Source organism: Prionailurus viverrinus, chromosome B1 (assembly GCF_022837055.1).
Source record: "Prionailurus viverrinus isolate Anna chromosome B1, UM_Priviv_1.0, whole genome shotgun sequence".
Classification (NCBI taxonomy): Eukaryota; Metazoa; Chordata; class Mammalia; order Carnivora; family Felidae; genus Prionailurus; species Prionailurus viverrinus.
Genome location: NC_062564.1, coordinates 58912790 through 58932064, shown reverse-complemented (window position 1 = coordinate 58932064; position 19275 = coordinate 58912790). Strand labels below are relative to the sequence as shown.

The following is a 19275-nucleotide window of genomic DNA, read 5'->3' as shown; positions in this document are numbered from 1 at the left end:
TTTATTTTAATATTCTATTTGCTGGGGGCACCTGGCTGGCTCAGTCGGTTGAGCGTCCAACTTCGGCTTAAGTCATGATCTCACAGTTTGAGTTTGAACCCCTCCCCACCTCAGTTGGGCTCAATGCTGTCAGCACAGAGCCTGCTTTGGATCCTCTGTCTCCTTTTCTCTCTGCCCCTCCCTTGCTCATGCTCTCTCAAAAATAAACATTTTAAAAAATATATTCTGTCTGCTGGTATATTTTGAAATTTAGTTTTTTGAATATTGATTTTTAACTCTAATTGTAATGATTTATTTGTCTAGCCTTCTTTTTGAGAGAGAGAGAGAGAGAGAATGAATTGAGGGGCAAAGAGAGGGAGAGAGAGAATCCCATGCAGGCTCCTTGCTGTCAGTGCAGAACCCAACATGGGACCTGATCTCACAAACTGAGATCATGACCTGAGCCAAAATTAAGAGTCGGACACTTAACCAGCCAAACCATCCAGGCACCCCTGTGATGTCTTTTAAGATTATAGTCATACCATTGGCAAATAAGGACCATGTTGTTTCTTGCTAATCTTTATAGTGTTATCCTTTCCTTTCCCCTTGCTTAACTGCACTGGCTAGGACCTCTAGTCTCTAGTAAACTGTTGTATGGAAATAGTGATTGCCAGTGTCTTTTGTCTTGTTTTGATCCTGAAGTTTCACCATTAAGTATGGTGCTTAAGTATGATTTACTTAAGTTTAATTTAAGTATGATGCTAATTTGGATTTTTGTGTTATCTCTCATTAGATTAAACAGGTCAACATCTATTCCTAGTTGATTTAAGAGTACACAATGTAGGGGTGCCTCGGTGGCTCAGTCAGTTGAATGTCCGACTTTGGCTCAGGTCATGATCTTGCAGTTCGTGAGTTCAAGCCCCACGTCAGGCTCTGTGCTGACAGCTGAGCACCTGGAGCCTGCTTCGGATTCTGTGTCTCCCTCTCTTTCAGCCCCTTCCCCACTCATGCTCTGTCTCTCAAAAATGAATAAACGTCAAAAACAAATTTTTTTAAAGAGTACACAATGTAAAATCATGATTGGTTGTTGAATTTGTCATTTTCCTTCCGTTTTTTGAGATGATCATTTGATTTATATCTCCTCTTTATCTATTAATAAACAGTTGATTTTCAGATGCTTAAATCAACTTGCATTCCTTGTATGGACTCAATTAGATCATTGATATTTTAGTGTATTCTTTTGGATTTTTTTTTTAATGTACAAATTGCTGGATTTGGTTTACTTTTGTTTAGGATTTTTGCATCTGTTCATAACAGATTGCTGGTAGCTTTCCTTTCTCATACTGTTCTCATTTTGGTATTAAGATTCTATCTATTTCCCTTATAAAGTGAGTTGTAAATGATGACCCCTTCTTCCAGTCTCTGAAGTGTTTATAAAAGGAGGACATTATTTCTTCCTAAATATTGGTAGAATTTGCCAAAGAAACTCTAGGCTTAGAATTTTCTTTATAGGAAGGTTTTAAATTAATATTTCAAATTCCTTAATAGTTAATAGCACTATTCTTATTTTGTTTCTTTCTAGATTAGTTTGGTAAGTTGTATTTTTTTTCAAAATTTACCTTCTTTTTAAAAAATTTAAAAAGGCATAAAGTCATTTGATTGCCTGCAGTTTCCATAGTCTTGTCTTCTTTTTCTTCCTGATCATGGTTATTTGTGCTCTCATTGAGAGAGTTCTTCCCTCCTTTCCCCTTCCTTATCCTCTTTCCCATTTCACCTTATTAATCATTGTCACTGCAGATTCATCAGTCATTAGTCTTTCCAATGGACTAGCTTTGCCTTTGTTGCGTTTTTCTATTTGTATTTTTCTGCTTTATTAATTTCTGATCATATTTTGTTCTACTTTCTTTGGGTTTATTTTGCTGTATTTTTCCCCCTAGCTTCTTGAAATAAGGTTAGCTTCTTAATTTTAAGCTTCTTCTGTTCAGGTGAATACATTTAAAGCTCTAAATGTCTCTCCCAATACAGTTTTTATCACCATGTCATATGCCTTCATTATCATTATCACAAATTAAAAATCATTTCTAACTTCCACAGTGATACCTATTTTGACTTACAGGTTATTTAGAAATATAGTTCATGATTTCCAAACATGAGGAATTTCTGGTTGTTTCAAATTGACTTAGAACATTGTTGTCAAAGAATATACATTGTGTCTTATCAGTGTATTGAAATTTTTTGAGGCTTGCATTGTGGACCAGTAAAAAGTCTATTTTTGTCCGTGTTCCACCCATGTTATAGAAGAGTGTATAATGTGAAGTGTTTGGTTAATGTTTTTCTCTATGCGTCCATCAGGTAAAATTTGGTACTCTACCTTTGAAGTCTCTAGTTTCCCTATTGATTTTTCTCCTTGTTTATTTCTATAGGTATTTGACAGTGATGTATTAAAAATTTTCACCGTGTTTGTAGACTAATCTACCACTTGTCATTCTGTAAATTTTTGCTCTATATACTTTGATTTCATGTTAGTAAGTTACATCTTCCTGGTGAATTGAACCACCTTACTTTGAAGTACCTCTATCTATTTCCAATTTTCTTTAAAATGTCCTTTGATATAATATAGCTCCCCGGATTTCTTTGGATTAGGGATCACATGCTCTATTCTTTTAATCCTTTTACTTTCAGCCTTTCTGCATTGGTATGTTTTAGCTGATACTCTCATAATTATATACTTGGCTTTAAAAAATCCAATTAGATAGTGTTTATCTTTTTTTTTTTTTTAAGTTTATTTATTTTGAGAGAGAGAGAGAGAGAGCATGCACGAGTTGGGGAGGGGCAGAGAGAGAGGATCCCAAGCAGGCACTCCCAGTGTAAGGTGTGGAGCCCAACTAGGGGACTCGAACCAGGAACTGTGGTATCTTGACCTGGTTTAAAATCGAGTTAGATGCTTAACTGACTGAGCCACCCAAGTGGCCCATGCTTATGTTTTAATTGGAGCATTTTAGTATATTTACACTTAATATAATATTGTTATATTTACATTTCAGTATTTCTAAAACTTAGAACTCTTAAAATAGTCTTTTATTCAGTCTTTGTACCAGTTTGTGCACATGCATGAAAATATTTGACACATTTCTTGAAAAGGAATTGCTTAGGCATTAAAATTATTGGCTGTTTTTGGTTTCGATTTTGAGAAAGTGATCATTGTATGATGTTTTCATGTTTTTAATCTTATGATACATTATTTGAGTAATCAGACAGCCATGTTGAGAACTGAAGCGTTTATGTTTGTGAGGTTGAATATTGCAAAACCATTTTGTGTTTTTTGTTCATTTTCTGGTGTGTCATTTCTGAAGAATTTCCAGGTCCTCTTTCTTTTGTGTTGCAGTAACTTTGCAGCTATCTGTATAGCTTGAATTGATTGTCTTTCTTGAAAGCTTTGCTATCTCTCTCTCTCTCTCTCTTTTTTTCCCCCTTTGATATTTTTGCTCAGGGAGGACAATTGACAATACAAGTTAAAGTTGAATGCCAATAGTGTGTCAAATGTAAATGTATAGCAGCTATACATAATAGAATATAAACTAAAGTTAATCTGACACTTCTGATAATAATAATTTAGTTTGAGGATTCAAGGATGTAATTTTTTGTTAACGTTTATCTCATAAGTGATTTATAAGCCTTTCATTAAAAAGCATCTTATAGAAAATTTAGAACATATACAAAGGTACAGGGAAGAGATTATGTGCTTTTTGTTCTCAAGACTTAAATAATTATCAATTCATGGCTAATTTTGTTTTTTTACTACTTTCTATAATTTTGAAATAAATTGGAAACCTTATATGATTTTAGATAGATACACTGTGATAGAGTCTCACCCTGATCAAACTTTAGTCAGGCTCATTTGAATTCTCTTCCCAACCAAGTCTCAACTGTTGGTCTTATGTTGTCTTGTTTTTGTATTGCTCAGTTTGGGCAGTAATCCTGTCAAGTTGGCTTAGTCAGAATCCTGTACCCTCAACACCCTGGAGTTCCACATCCCTCACTACCTTCCAGGTGATGTCCTATCACCCAGGGCTGCCTTCAGCCAGAATCCTGTTAGGTCTGCTTAGTGAGAATCTCTCTTACCCTAGGTGTTTCCTCTTAATAATTATTTTTCTATCCACTGAAAACCCCCACCCCTTCTCCTTGGTTGTGAATTCCCGCTTTTTCTTGTTATATTGGGAATTGAGCCAAATTCTGTATTGAGATCTCTTTTCCCCTTTTGCAGTAGTCTTGAATAAAATCTGTTTTTACCTGTTTTAACTATTACGCAGTTAATGTATTTCATTATGTATCTCTAAGAGATAAGAATTCTTTTATAGGCTATTATTGATGAGGTTTTGAGGGGATCTGTAGCTGATGGACAAGAAAGAATTCTTGAGATGTCTTAGGTGCAGAGAGGTTATTAAAGCATGAGGATAGGACCCTTGGGCAGGAAGAGCTGCACTGGGGTTGTGAGGAATGACTGATTATATATATCTGGGAGTTGGGGCATTGGTAAAGGCCCCAAATCCCAAAAGGACTTTCATATGCTAAAGACACTGGAGGCTTTGCTATTGCTGAGCTCAAGTTATTTTTCCTTCTAGCAAAGCATTAACATAAGGACAATAGGAAGTTCCTGGAGGAATGTTTAATCTGCCTATCTCAAGTATTTGTCAGTGGGCTACAGGTTATAAAGAATTTATTTTATCTACATTTTCTTCTTGCCTTTGTTCCCCACATCACTGTGGAGGGGAGGGTGATGTTAGGGCTGCGGGAAACTGAGTCTGTAGGCTTCTGGAGACTGCCTTTTTTTCTTGTAAATCATTAAAATCATTGCAAATTGATGGAAACTTCTGTCCTGCTTGACTGTAATCTCTATCAGTTAACCATTTATTTTTCCTTTTCCTTTGTTCTTGGGCAGCCTGGAGTACCTGAGGAATATCACATATATCCTACCTGGGGGTTGGGGCCGGGGTGGAAGGGTGGGGGGAAGGTGGTTAACTTGTGCTTTGCCCTCAGCTTCTTTGGCTCCCTCATCATTATTACATCTAAAATATAGTTGCTTAAAATCACATGTCTTGCTTATTTCTCATTTCTTCAGTTGTTTCATAAAAATTTGTACTTTGAGATTGATTTTTCTTTTAATACTTGTTTTTTTATTATTTAATTTTATTTTTTAAAAAATGTTTATTTATTTATTTCGAGGTGGAGGGAGCGTTCAGGGGAGGGCCACAGAGAGAGAGGAGAGAGAATCCCAAGCAGACTCCATGCCATCAGTGCAGAGCCCTACATGGGGTCAGTCTCATAAGCCGTAGACCATGACCTGAGCCAAAATCAAGAGTTGGATGCTCAACTGACTGAGCCACCCACGCACCTGTATTTTTTTTTTTTTTTTTTAATTTTAGAGAAAGAGAAAGAGAAGCATGCAAGGGAGGAGAGGGGCAGAGGGAGAGAGAGGAAGAGAATTTTAAGCAGGTTCCGCACTCAACGTGGAGTCCGCTGCAGGGCTTGATCTCAGAACCCTGGGATCGTGACCTGAGCCAAAATCAAGTGTTGGCTTTTCAACCAACTGAGCCACCCAGGCACCTATTGTTTTAATTCTGTATAGGTCTCCCCACTTCCCTTTTTTTTTTTCCTGACTATAAATCTAATGTTGTAGATTTCTTGGATCATATATGTTAGAAGGGACTTAAAGATTGAACATTATAGTACTATAGTCAAATATATATGTAGTTATATATGTGTGGTTAGAATACTATAGTCATCTATTCTGCCTCCCTGATTTACACATCTCAGAGAGGTTGTGGTTTATCTAGAATCCCACATCAAGGCTGAGGTTAGAATTGAGGGTGCATTTGGGAGTAGAAATATCTTCCCCTTCTGAATTTTTAAGTTCATTTTTGTGCTACCATTTTAGTGTGTTTATTCTTCAGAGGTTCCATCTGGAGCATTGTCCCCTTATGGAGCTCCCCCCCCCCACCCCCGAGTTGTGCCTTCAAATTCTTAAATTTGTCTTTTCTTCTCTTTCCACTTGAGCTCCATGCTAACTGTAATTGTTTCTTAAACTGACAATAACCGACTCTGTGTCAAAGTTCTCTTTTGCCACACCTTCCCATCTACTTTGTCCTTTTCTAAAGTACAGTTGAAAAGCACTTTAGCTTGAGTAGTCATTCTTTTAAGCAAAAGTGGCAGCCATGGATCTCTTAAGCATGAGATTTGATTACTTTTGAAAATTTTTTCAGCTTTCAGATTTATTATTAAAAAAGTAGTATAATTAAAAATTTCAGTAATAAGTAATATATTTGTCTAAAAAGTAAAACCGTGTGGAACTATATATAGTAAAAACCAAATGTACCATTAACCTCCCCCACTTCTATCTCTTTCCTTCCTCAGTAATAACAATTACTAAGAGTTTGGCGTGTCTCATTCTAGACTTAACGCTATACAAATACAATTTCTCATTCTAGACTTCACTCTGTACAAATACAGTTATGTGTTAGATATACATAAGTTTTGTTCTTTAAAAACAGTTGAGATTATATTTATGCTACAAAACTTTTACTTATGCAACATGGTCAATATATTTTATAGGGAAGGTATTCTTCCTCCTCTAGTTATTGCTAGCTAGTTATAATTTTCACTTTTCCTTTTAGACCAAGTTGTAAATCAGGAAAAACAAGTTAAGAGAGTGCCTACAAATACCAGGAAAACTTACAGATAAATTTTCATTTTCTCTGAAAGGTGTAGAAGAATATCATAAAAACTAAGTTATTCATAAATGCTGTATAGCATATATATATGTATTTTTAAAGTCTTATAACAGTAGAATATACATACCAAAAGACCACGGAGGAAGAAACTTACACTGGTTAATTTAGTAAAGTCAGCTCTTTGTCAAAGCTTTCCTTGCTTAAAAAAAAATCTAGGAGAATTTGAAAAATACACAAAACAAAAAAAGACTCACAGTCTTATGATAAATGTTAATAGTTGTAATCAGAATTAGATAGATATTCCTAGTGTAGTCTTTACTCTAGACTATATGCCTTTCCCATATTCCTTTTTCCTAAATCTCAGGTAAGCTTTTATAAGAAGAGCTAGCTTTCTGAGGTTCACACTTTTTGAAATATAAAACTTTAACCTAATTTTAAAAAGGATCTTGAATAACTTAATGTACTGGACAAATAGAATTAGTCCCTTCTCTTTACTGCCAGCTGAGTCGTTTCTTTCCTTCTCTAAACCCATTTCTCATATAAATGTCTTGACTAGGAGTGGACCTTAAAGGTTGGCTCATTCAATACTTAGGAAAATAAATTTTACAGAACCTCTTCCTCGTGTGGAATTGTTCTCATCGACAGCACATGTTTATTTAGTGGCACTGCAGCAACATAGCTACTTCAGGAGAATCTCTTAGTCTAGAGGTATCACCTCAGAGAGAGCTGTAAAAATGTAAATTCATATTAAACGAGCATCAGCTTTTTTATTTTGGAATGACAGTTTGAAACGAAGAGTTACTTTATTTCTGAATTCCATGAAAATTTTTAGCAAAGAGACAATTGGAATACATTTTGGAGACACATTTTACTAAAAGCCTTTTTTTGAAGCGCAAATCTTTGTGAGGTACGAAAAGTAGGAAGAAAGAGAAAAATTCCTATCTAGTAAATCTTTTTGCATAGTTTCCACAAATAATAGCTAAGTTATTTAGTATGTTTCCTACTCAAAAGCTAGAATGTCTTATTAGCTAGTTCCTTGAAGGAAGGAAACAAGAGGCTGCTGGAGGGGATTAGTGAGATAAAACACTTCAGCTGTTCAGTTACTAAATTTTTAATCCACAATAGAGGTCTGTAGTACAGTTTAGATAATTAAGAATAGACTTTTAAAACAAAGTCTCTTGAAGGCTTTGGTATGTACATAAAAATCAGCACATTTATATTATAAAGTATTGCAATCTTACTAGTGTGTTTCTCTCATTTTTCTGCATTAGAATTGAAAAGAGGCATTGTCTACATCCAGTATTTCCCTTTCACATCTCTTGTATTAAATATTTGGTTTCCCTTATATTTATTTTAAAATGAAAACGAAATAATGTTTCTATTGTTTTACTATAGTTGCCACTGATGTTCTAGAAGCTGCATGGTGAGAGCTTTAAAATTCTCAAACCAGTTTTGTCTGTTACACTTGGAGCTTAGTCATCATCATACGTAGCAGGACCTGATTAAGAAGGCTGTTCCGCCTCTAAGCCTTGCTAGATTGTAGCCACTAGCAACCAGGCTGCAATAATTTCCCTTTGATGACATCATCCACTGTGGAAGAACCCAGTTGCTTCAGCGAGTCGAACTACATACAGTTCTAACCCTCATCAAATATGGCATCTCCCTCACCCGCTGGTGCAGGGGTGGAAAAAATGCCAGTGTTTTCTTAAGCTAGCGAGCTTTTCTTTTTCTTTTTCTTCTTCTTTATAAAAATTCTAATCATGGATGCTTCTTCCGATCCCTATTTGCCTTATGACGGGGGAGGAGACTGTATTCCCTTGAGGGAATTACATAAAAGAGGTAATACCATCCCCTTGCTGTGAATCCTCTGTTGGTAATGTTTTGCATGTGGCTGGGTGGTTCTGTAGTTTAAACAGGTTTTGGAATGTCCTTTATATATTGTAGTGTGTTGTTTAGTTGCCCTGGAATGTTAGTAAGGAGCAAATGCAGCCTTCTGAATGGCTCTGTAGTCGTCCCTGATTGTTTTCTCTGTGCAGATTAGTACTGCTTCAGAGCACATCGGACTGGGACTCCGACTCCATCTTCTGTGTGAAAATCCTCTCTCTATTTAACTGCGAAAATGCATTAATCCGCTTTTATAGCTAACTGGAGTCATGTTAGCACCTAAAAAGTAATGTTTTTCTTCCCTTTGGAAAACTTATGTGTTTCCTTTAATTTACACAGAGAAATCGAGTGTGTGCCTGTGCACCTGTATGTTTCAGCTGCTGCCAGTTACCATGTAGATTTTGCCACAACAAAGTAAATTTATAGTAAAAGCTCTCTCTGCATTTTAGAACACCTTAAGATGGCAATAAAGATGAACAAATTTTTATATATTAATATTTTTCATTTAATATATATTCCAGCTGATTAACATTAACTGCATTGTCTCCTACGGGTATTTTATAAAAATTGATATTATAAAAACATTTAGGGTATTGTTACACATCAGAAAATATAATAGTCACTAGTTTATAAAAACCAGAAAAGCACCCAGCATTCATGTAAATCTTTTGGTAGGCACTGCCTGGGTCTTCGTAAAACTGATTACATGTTAATAAAACTGTCGTTTAACTTTTTTTTTAAACTATTCTAAAATTAGACTGGTTGGTAGTAGTTGTTCTAGAAAAGAATTGAACCTTAAGAAAAATCTCTTAGCTAGATGATTTCATTTATGAGCCACATTAATTGGAATTACTGTATGAGATATAAGCTCATTATGGGTTAACCCAAACTTTTATTTATGAAGCAAATAAGGAAGTTATGATTTTCCTGAGCTTATTTCACCTGTTTTAGTTAAAATACAGTTTGTATTCTGGTAATACTTTCTTTTTTTTAGTAAGAAGTTCCATTAGGATTAGAAAATGTTAAGATATTCAACAAATATTTATTGGTTGTATTGTGTCAACTAGACACTATTTTAGGCTCTGAACAGTTGTAACATTGAATATATTGTAGTATTCTGTTAGTAAAAGCTAACTTTTTAGATTTTGAGAAAAACTATATGAAGATCATGTTAACATATGGTATACTTTCTCTTACAAAGTTGTTTTCCATAAAATTGTATACATATATATGTATACATATTTTAATTTGGGGGGAATATCTGAAAGCATAAAAAAGAAAATAAAAATTTCTCAATCCTACCACCCAGAAGTCCCCCCCTCCCCCAATTTTTAATGTGTTCATAAACTCTCCTTTTTCCTATGTTTTTGTCATCCCTCTTCTGGTAAGGATTTCTTTAAACAGGAAGCAATGTGAATGAATGGTGACTGTTCAAATGTCACGGTATTTGCTAATCAGTAATTAAACTGTAAAACAAGACAAACTGTGTTTTCTCTGAGCTATTACAACATCTGTTTGCTGATGATGATAAACCAGAAAACCTGGGCTTGGGAAATCTAAATTCCCAGTGTTAAGCTTGACAGTCTTTGACTGAACTTATGATGGACTTCATCTCTGTATGAGATATGCAAATAATAAGAAACTAGCCAAAGCTTATGTGGGAGTAAAGCATGGTTATTGATGTGGTTATTGCTAAAAACATAAGCTTTTTGTTTCTCTTCTATTTTCATATATAGTCTTTTAGGAATCTTGCTTAAGGTCTAAATCAGGCACCCTCTTGTCAGCCCAGATAGGTTCCTTATCCCTTGATGAGACTTGCTCTAATAAGCCAGTGTTGTTTGAAAGTAACATTGTTCAGTCAGTTATTAGGCTCACTTGACCATACTGTGGCATCCTGATATTTATGGATAAGAGGTTATTTGTTTTCCTATAATTTATGACCTACTGTAGCCATGGGTCAACACAAAGGAACTGGAGATGTAGAAACAGGCAGCTAGCATAAATGAAGAAAACTGAATTAGCTTTCCTGTGAAGACAAAATTACAATGACTAGAAATATCTCTTGGGGCGCCTGGCTGGCTCAGTCGGTTAAGCGTCCGACTTCAGCTCAGGTCACGATCTTGCGGTCTGTGAGTTCGAGCCCCACTTGGGGCTCTGGGCTGATGGCTCAGAGCCTGGAGCCTGCTTCTGATTCTGTGTCTCTCTCTCTCTCTGCTCCTCCCCTGTTCATGCTCTGTCTCTCTCTGTCTCAAAAATAAATAAAACGTTAAAAAAAATTTTTTTTTAAATAAAAAGAAATATCTCTTTAGGCTGATAAAGAATGAAGAGGCAGATAATCAAAGTATAACATTGTGAAGGATATTAATAAAGTAAACATGAATCTGTAACTGAATCTCTGAGTGCTAGGGATTACCTTTGTGGAGTAAATAAAATTCAGTTCTACTTTTCAAGGTGAGATGGTAACTGATGAAGCTTCCTACTTAAGTTGGTAATATAGAGACTGGAAATGTAAGTAGATTAAACATAGAATTAACATATTGTTGATAGATTAGAAATTAAGATGGCATTTTAGAAATAGCCATTTTTAAGATAAATTTCCTATACAGAAAATTTCCCATACAGAAACTATCAAGTTTTTTCATAAAATGTCTCTTCTATTTTTATCAGGAAAAAAAAAAAATAAAAAACTTGGTTCATTTGAATTGTTAGTTTTTCAATACTTTGACCTTTTCTTTTTCTTTTTTAAAAATATTTATTTTTGAGAGGGGGGGTGAGAGGGTACAAGAGGGGAGGGGCAGAGAGAGAGAAAAAATCAAAAGCAGGCTCCCAGCTGTCAGCACAGAGCCCGTCGGGGTGGGGGGGTGGGGGGGGGGCTCAAACTCATGAACTGTGAGATCATGACCTGAGCCTGTCGGATGCTTCACTGTCTGAGCCCCCCAGGCGCCCCAATACTTTGACTTTTTCTTAATTTGTTCATGAAGTCTAAGTAGTTTGGTGAGTTGAATTCTTCTCTGAAATCTACCAGGCCTTTCTTCTGGATTTTATCTTTTGGGCCTTGAGGCTCCATTTACTGTATGAGGGACCTTTAAAACTTATTTGAATATTAATTGTTTCATTCAATTATTTATTGAGTTCTTGTGTATATATATAGCACTACCAGGTGCTGTGGAGAATGATGGTGGTAGTAATAGTAATATTAATAATAGCTAATACTTAGTATAGAATTTGCTGTTTGCCAGATACTTTTGTAGGTGCTTTAGGTATATCAGTTCATTCACATGTAACAAATTCTTTAATCCTCATCACAGACTTGTCACTTGGGTACTGTTATAATCCCCATTTTCCTGTTGACAAGACTGAGGTAAAGAAATAAGAAAGAGAAGTCAGGATTCAATCCAGATAATTTGGTTCGTACTCTCAAATTTGAGGAAATATTGCTTCTCACTATGTATATCCCTGTAATACTTGCCATTTGGAGCCTGGCATGGTCATAAGAAAACTTCCCACGTTTAAAAACAAAGAAACAAACCCCAAGGAAATTAATGCATTTCTAGTGAATGGTATAAAGTACATGGTTTGTGGGATTTTAGGGGAGGAAGAGATCAGTCTGTTTTGACAAGTGCTATCAAAGTAGGCCAAGTTTTCAGGTACCCATGAGAATTTGATACAACATTCCTAGTAGAGAGGATAGAATGAATAAATGCTCTAATGGGTATAAATTGCCTAGTATGTTGTTCCCTGATAAGCTTTGTTTTATCAGTGGGTCAGTAAAGGGGGTAGTATAGCTAGGCAGAAGAGTGCCAGAGCCTCGGAGAGCTTGAATGCCAGACTAATAATAATCTTAAAGCTGCAAGAGTGGGGCCTAAAATAAAAATTGGGGGGTCTTAGTTTCTACCTGAAATTATTTCTTGATATTCATTAGCTCAGAAATGTATTTGAGTAAGGCTTGTTGTTACTTTTATATATACTATTATGATATATGAGTTTGATCATTTTTATTTCCTCCAAAAAGTATCATTAGTTAGCTGTTTTTACACATTATTTGGAATTCCAGGTGTTAGATGGTGTTTTTACTGCCCTGGGGCTCTTTGTAAAATGATTTTAGGATCCAGATCCTTACTATACTTCCATTACTTCTTTTAGCCAACTAGAAAATTAAATCTCTTCCTACAAATTAATTCATCTAACAAGTGTAAATTAAAAGAACAAATATTCTTTATTTGATGTCAGAAACTCTTTGTATTCTAAAACAACAGTATAAAAACAAAGCCTATCTTTTTTTTTCTTTTAAAGTCTATTTATTTATTTTGAGAGTGAGCACCCGAGCAGGGGAGCGGGGGAGGGGCAGAGAGAGAAGGGGAGAGAGAATGCCAAGCACTTTCCGAGGCGCAAACTCTTGAACTCCCCTAACCAGGAGATCATGACCTAAGCCAAAATCAAGAGTCAGACGCTTAACCAACTGAGCCACCCAGGTGCCCCAAAACAAAGCCTAATCTTTAAATTTATTTTGCTTACAGTATCTGAATTTAAAACCTTCAATAAAATCTGGTTCATATTACTATCTTTAGCTCTATTTTCTAAAAATAACTGACACTTTAATATCTCATGGCTTGTCATTAAGTCAGAAATGCTTTGTGTGTCAAGATTTCAAAATGTGAGCAGATCTCCTGCCACATAGATTAGGTTTGTAATTTTGGCTATTTTCCTGGCATTGAGGTCTCTGCTTTGTGCCTACACAAAGCCACAGGAGACTGGTGGTTTAAGTTCTATTAAAAAAATTTTTTTAAATAAACATGTTTAATTTGTAAGTTTTTGTAGTCCATTACAACCTTAATTAAATCAAAAAGATTAATTTTCTGTTTACTCGTCTTGCCATTTAAGAAAGCAGATTTCATAAATCTTTTTATTTGTGTAATGTACAAATTATCTTACATTCATAGATAATAAATGAACATGGAATTTGTTTCCAATTATACATTTGTCTTAATATCCACTTTATCATCTCTACGTAAGGATGTGACTTTTTACTTTGGGATGGCAATGGAACAGAGGAGAAAACAGTGAATTGGGTAATGGATTCAGCATTGCTGCTTACTCTGTTCAGCTGTAGAATTTTTTTTTTAATTTTTTTTTAATGTTTATTTATTTTTGAGACAGAGAGAGACAGAGCATGAACGGGGGAGGATCAGAGAGAGAGAGGGAGACACAGAATCCGAAACAGGCTCCAGGCTCTGAGCTGTCAGCATAGAGCCTGACACGGGCTCGAACTCACTGACCGCGAGATCATGACCTGAGCCGAAGTTGGATGCCTAACCGACTGAGTCACCCAGGCACCCCTAGAATTTGGTTTTAATTACCAAATCTTTGTAGTTTAAATAGATCACAAATAAATATGACCGTGGATGGCAGAACAAATATCAAGAGTATATACTTTATTCATTTATCTAGCAGGCATTTAATTGACCAACTACTAAGAACTTAGTACTGTACTTGCCATTACCTTTTTAATCTTTCATGTGGGAGTCTGCTAACATTCTGGAGCTTCCACTATCAACTTACATTTACTTTCCCCTCCCTCACCAGGATGACCATTTCTTATCAGTAGGGTCACAGAGGGAAGGGAAAAAAAAGCACAGTGAGGACTAGACTTCCTGTACTTAATATACAGAAGAAACTGGATAGTCAGAATATGTAGAATTTTGGATTTCTGCTGCCTTCTTTCATAATTAATAAAAAGTGTGTATGTTTTGTTTGTATGATAGGACAGTAGTCTGCATTATGACTATAAATGCCAGGGATGACAGCTCCCACATCTTTGAGATTGACTCTAGAGATAATGATAGTCTTAGTAAATAAATATGCCTACTTTTTCATCCAAAACTATTATTTGGCTATTCCCCTTTGAGAAGAGACTTAGGCTGCTGACCATGTGTGACTGAAATTTACTATTAAGCTCAATTTCAGGTGTCATTTTATTAACGTCTGTATTTTAGTTCAGTGTTTGTCAAATTGCACATTTTAATATGTGGTCATGAAATCAACTGCGTTGTGACCAGTAAAAGAAAAGGAAAATAGAAAGTAAAGTATGATTGTATTTGTTTTCCACAAAGTAAGTATACTAAACTTTGGTTTTACTTGGGAACACTTCTCACTATGTCAGTGAGAGATGTTTCTTGCTGTGGGCCACAGTCAAAAAAGTTTGAAGACCAGTTTCTAAGTATATACCGGGAGAGGCAGTTAGCTCTCCCTGGGGTAAAGGTAGGCTTCCTAAGGCCTTAAAATGAATCTGGAGCAACCTGACAATGAGAATGGGATGTGTTATTGTCGTAGACCCCTGCTAAAGCATAGGGACATGAGTGGTGGTAGCAGAGAAGTGCCCATGATTGCTATTGCAACAGTTTTTCATTTCAGCATTTTAAGTAATACAGGACAAGTTGTCTGTAACCAGAGACAAAGAGGGATAAAAATGGTGAAGGGTAGGATTGTATTGTCTGAAAGCAAAGTGCAACGTGCATAAGTGTTTTGGGAGAAGGCACTACCTAAGAGTCCTTAACCTCCTCAGAAGTGTGTCCACATTATCTTATACATATGCAGTCAAACTAACCATACAACTATTTTTAGGCAGTGTTACATAGTGGTAAGAAATGCCTTTGGAATCAAACTGCTTAAATTTGAATTCCTGTTAACTACTTAGTATGTGTTTGACCTTAGGTATATCCTTTAACTTTCTGTTTTGTTTTTTTAATTTATGAAATGGAGTATTACCTATTTCATGGGGTTGTTGTGAGGATTAAATGAGCTAATATGTGTAAAGTGCCAAGAACAATGTCCAATGTGCCAAGAACAATGTAAATATTGTTTTGTTGTTGTTAGATACCAGATATATAACAGCGTCTCACTTCTAGGTGGGAAGGATTTTTTTTAATTCTGATGTAGTCTAGTTTATTTGTTACTTCTTCTGTCACTTGGACTTGGGTGTTTTATTTGCAAAGCCACTGATTGCCTAACCCAAGGTTGCAAGCATTTACTTCTATGTTTTAAGAGTTTTATAGTTTTAGCTCTTACATTTAGGCCTATGATCTGTTTTGAGTTAATTTTTATGTATGGTGTGAGGGAACAGGTCCAGCTTTATTATTCTTTTGTATGTGGATAGCCAGTTGTCCTAGCATCATTTGTTGAAAAAAGACTAGTAACTTTTTTACTTAGATTTCAGATATTAGTAAATGAATTTTTGTTTACATAGGTATGTATGAATTTTTTTTATATAATTGTTTATAGAAGCATGTTTCATAATAACCAAAAGGAAGAAACAATCTAAAGGTCCATCAGTGGATTAATGGATGAATAAAATGAGGTATATCCATACGATGCAATACTAATAATAAGTAATGAAGTACAGATACATGCTGCAACATGGATGAACCTTGAAAACATTATGCTAAATGAAAGAACCCAAGTACAAAAGACTACGTATTGTACGATTCCATTTATATGAAATGCCAAATAGGCAAATCCATGTAGACAGAAAGTATATTAGTGGTTGCTAGGGGCTTAGGGGTAGAAAGGATTGGAGAGGGACTGCTAATGGGGTATATACAGAGGGATGTATGGATTTTAAAAAGTTCTGCATCTGGGGAAAAAATAAACAAGACAAGGAACTTCTCTTATCAATAAAGTTATTTTTGCAAGGAAACTGCAACCCAGTTAACAGTTTATTGATTGGAGAATCTTTCCTGTTTACTGAGGAGTTTAGTGTTGACCCATGAAATATTGTTGGTGATATTTGAATAACAAAATGCCCATTTCATGGAAAGATTGGTTATTGACCATAGATTGATTTTAGAAATTTGTTTCTGTGTCCATACCAGCTGGGCATGGTGAATTAAGTTACCTATTAAATCTACAGGATTTTTGCCCAGTATATAATTGTAGAAGAGCTTATTGTTGAAGTTTGTAAGACATTTTCCCCCCTTCTTTGTCATTTTGTCAATCTTTGGGTTAAGAATATTGCCACATGAGTAATACAGATGAGTAATATAATGCAGCATGATGAAGTTTTAAATGCCAGAATATTTGAGCAGAAACAATAGCTCATGTTTATTGATTTTTTGTTTGTCAGATATATTATTCGATATTTTACATGATTTATCTCCAGTTTACACATAATACCCTAAAAGTGGGTGAAAAAACCCACCTCTAAGAGGTTAGTAAGCAAGTTGTGCAGGGTTATATAGCTAATAGGTGACGGAGCTGGACTATGACTGTAGGTCTTTCTGATCTACAAGTGCATTAAAGTCACAGTGCATAAAGGTCATGGAATTTCTCTACTGGGTCACTCTGAAAAGCAGGCAGTCTTTTCTCCAGTCTTTTTGCTGTTGTTTTTCAGCCTTATGTAGTAGAAGGGTAATCATTGGTATCTGGTAGCCAGACCTCCAGAAAAGTTTTTCAATTTTTTTCTTAAATTTGGGAGCTACCACTTTCAGATTATACTTTGTTACAATACAAGTAGCAGGAACTATCCTATATCCTTCTGAAGTTAAGTCATTGAAATTAATAGACTCCCAATGTTTTTGTAGCACTCTGCTCAAGATTTACATTTCCAGGAGATAGAGTTGATTAGTCTAACTTAGATCTAGGGAGGGGAAGACACCTTGACTGATGCTGTCACCAAGACTGCATGCAATGAGGAATAGAAGTTTCCTAAAAATAATTGGGTTCTGTTACAGAAAGAAAGGAAAGGGGTTTCCAGGTCAATAAGGGACCATTATACAAATAATAATCCTAATCTGAGGTCAGCTACTGGTTAATGTGGTTATTTTAAGTTTGGAGACACAGCTGGTCATTGATTTGAATATCTGGGCATGCAGCTAGGGAAAAATGTTAAGAACAAGAAAAAAGTTAAAAATTTAAAAATTAATTGGGAAAGAGGATGACTGATTAGGCTCACGTGTTTACTGTATGTTCTGTTTGTAATGCAAACTAACCTGGAGGTTTAAATTACACTATGTCACAAGTATAGTAATTTGAAGTATATTAAAAATGATGTGCATATGCATTTAATGATATGAGATAGTTTTTGGTAAGTATGGTAAGTAATGAAGAGCTTATAACTAAGTGTGGCTAGTATGATGTCATCTATATTTTTTCTTTATAGGAAAATGTTAAAAGGTTAAGAAAGTGGCCAGTTTAACTATTACAACTCTTGTTTACTCGACTTCCTCTCCTTGCTTCCCCAGCAAACCTCTGTCGTCATGTAGGATTGGTTCTTCATCTATTCTTTTCTCAGTCCATGTCTTACTGCAGAAACTCTAAACCTTTAGAAACCCAGAAACCTATCATAACTCAAAGATACTTTAAAATTTTTTCCTTTTCTCTGGATTTTAAAAGCCTAAATTTGAAACTGAGAAGCCACAGTAGTGACTCTTGTTTTCTAAGCCCTGTTGTGTATTTCTTTTCCTGTGTATTTCTTTCCCTGTTGTGTATTTCTTTTCTTTTTCATTCTTTTCCAAATGTCTCGCTGAGTTGGTAGAAGAAAAATATGTGGAGACGACAAGGAAATAGTGTTGGGTAAGGAACCTTGATTAGTGTTTTCAAAAGGTATTCTGGTGCACCCCTACTACAGTCTTCACAGGCAAGTAAATGCAAGCAGTATATGCTTTGAGAAATGGGAAGTCCAGGGTAAATGATGTCATTTTGTGTTAATCAAATGCAACTCTAAGAAGAGCTTTTACTGAGTTCAAAGAAAGGCATTATCAGGGTAATGTGGCCTGACCACCTTTATTTCATCCCATAAATCTCTTTGTCTTATAGATTCCTTTTGAGATATCAGCTTTAGGAAAGCCATATAGTAATTTCCTAATTAGCCAACCCTGTAAGTATTATTTTAGGAAAGGGAGAGATGTAATTTATACACACACACACACACACACACACACACACATTATATTCATGTAAGTATGTACTTTAATTTGCACAAGATATATGCTTCATTCATGTGTAAGATGAAATTGAGAGGTAAAGCTGGGTCACATAAGCTGTTGCTTATAAAAATTTTATTAGCATACATAATTTATTTGTATTTGTCTCATTTTAATATATGTAAGTTAAACTTTATAAACAAATCTAGGTTGCAGTGAACTGTATAAAAAGAAATGCTGTGTTAGGAATATTTAGGAGCGTCTGGGTGGCTCAGTAAGTTAAGTGTCCGACTCTTGATTTTGGCTCAGATCGTGCTCTCACGGTTTGTAAGTTCAAGCCCCATCATATTGGGCTCTGTGATGACAGCATGGAACCTGCTGGGATTCATTCTTTCTCTCCCTCTCTCCCTCCCTCCCTCCCTCCCCCCCCACCTCTCCCTCCCCCCCCCCCCACCTGGTTAAAACAGGTATGTGCGCTCTCTCTCTCAAAATAAACAAACTTGGGGCCCCCCTAGTGGTGCAGTTGGTTAAGCATACAATTTCGGCTCAGGTCATGATCTCACATTTATGAGTTTGAGCCCCACATTGGGCTCCATGCTGACAATGCAGAGCCTGCTTGAGATTCATTCATTCATTCATTTTCTCTCCCTCTCTCTGTCTTTCTCTCTCTCCCTCCCTCTGCCCCTCCCTCACTCATGCTTTCTCTCCCGAAATAAATTATAAATAAATAAATAAATAAATAAATAAATAAACAAACTTAAAAAAAA

The 19275-nt window shown here is 35.6% G+C and overlaps 1 protein-coding gene across 4 annotated transcripts in view; it reads left to right on the top strand.

Moving 5' to 3' along the window:
* CLCN3 (chloride voltage-gated channel 3) overlaps window positions 1-19275 on the top strand; it is a 97022-nt gene that overhangs the window by 31403 nt on the left and 46344 nt on the right. For 2 of the 4 annotated variants that reach the window (XM_047856183.1, XM_047856179.1), the window contains exon 1: window positions 8342-8546. The exons of the other annotated variants lie outside the window; for them this stretch is intronic. In XM_047856183.1, coding sequence (XP_047712139.1) covers window positions 8468-8546 — 79 coding nt within the window. In that variant the 5' untranslated portion in view covers window positions 8342-8467. Of the gene's footprint in view, window positions 1-8341; window positions 8547-19275 lie in introns of those variants that run through there. 4 annotated transcript variants of the gene reach the window in all.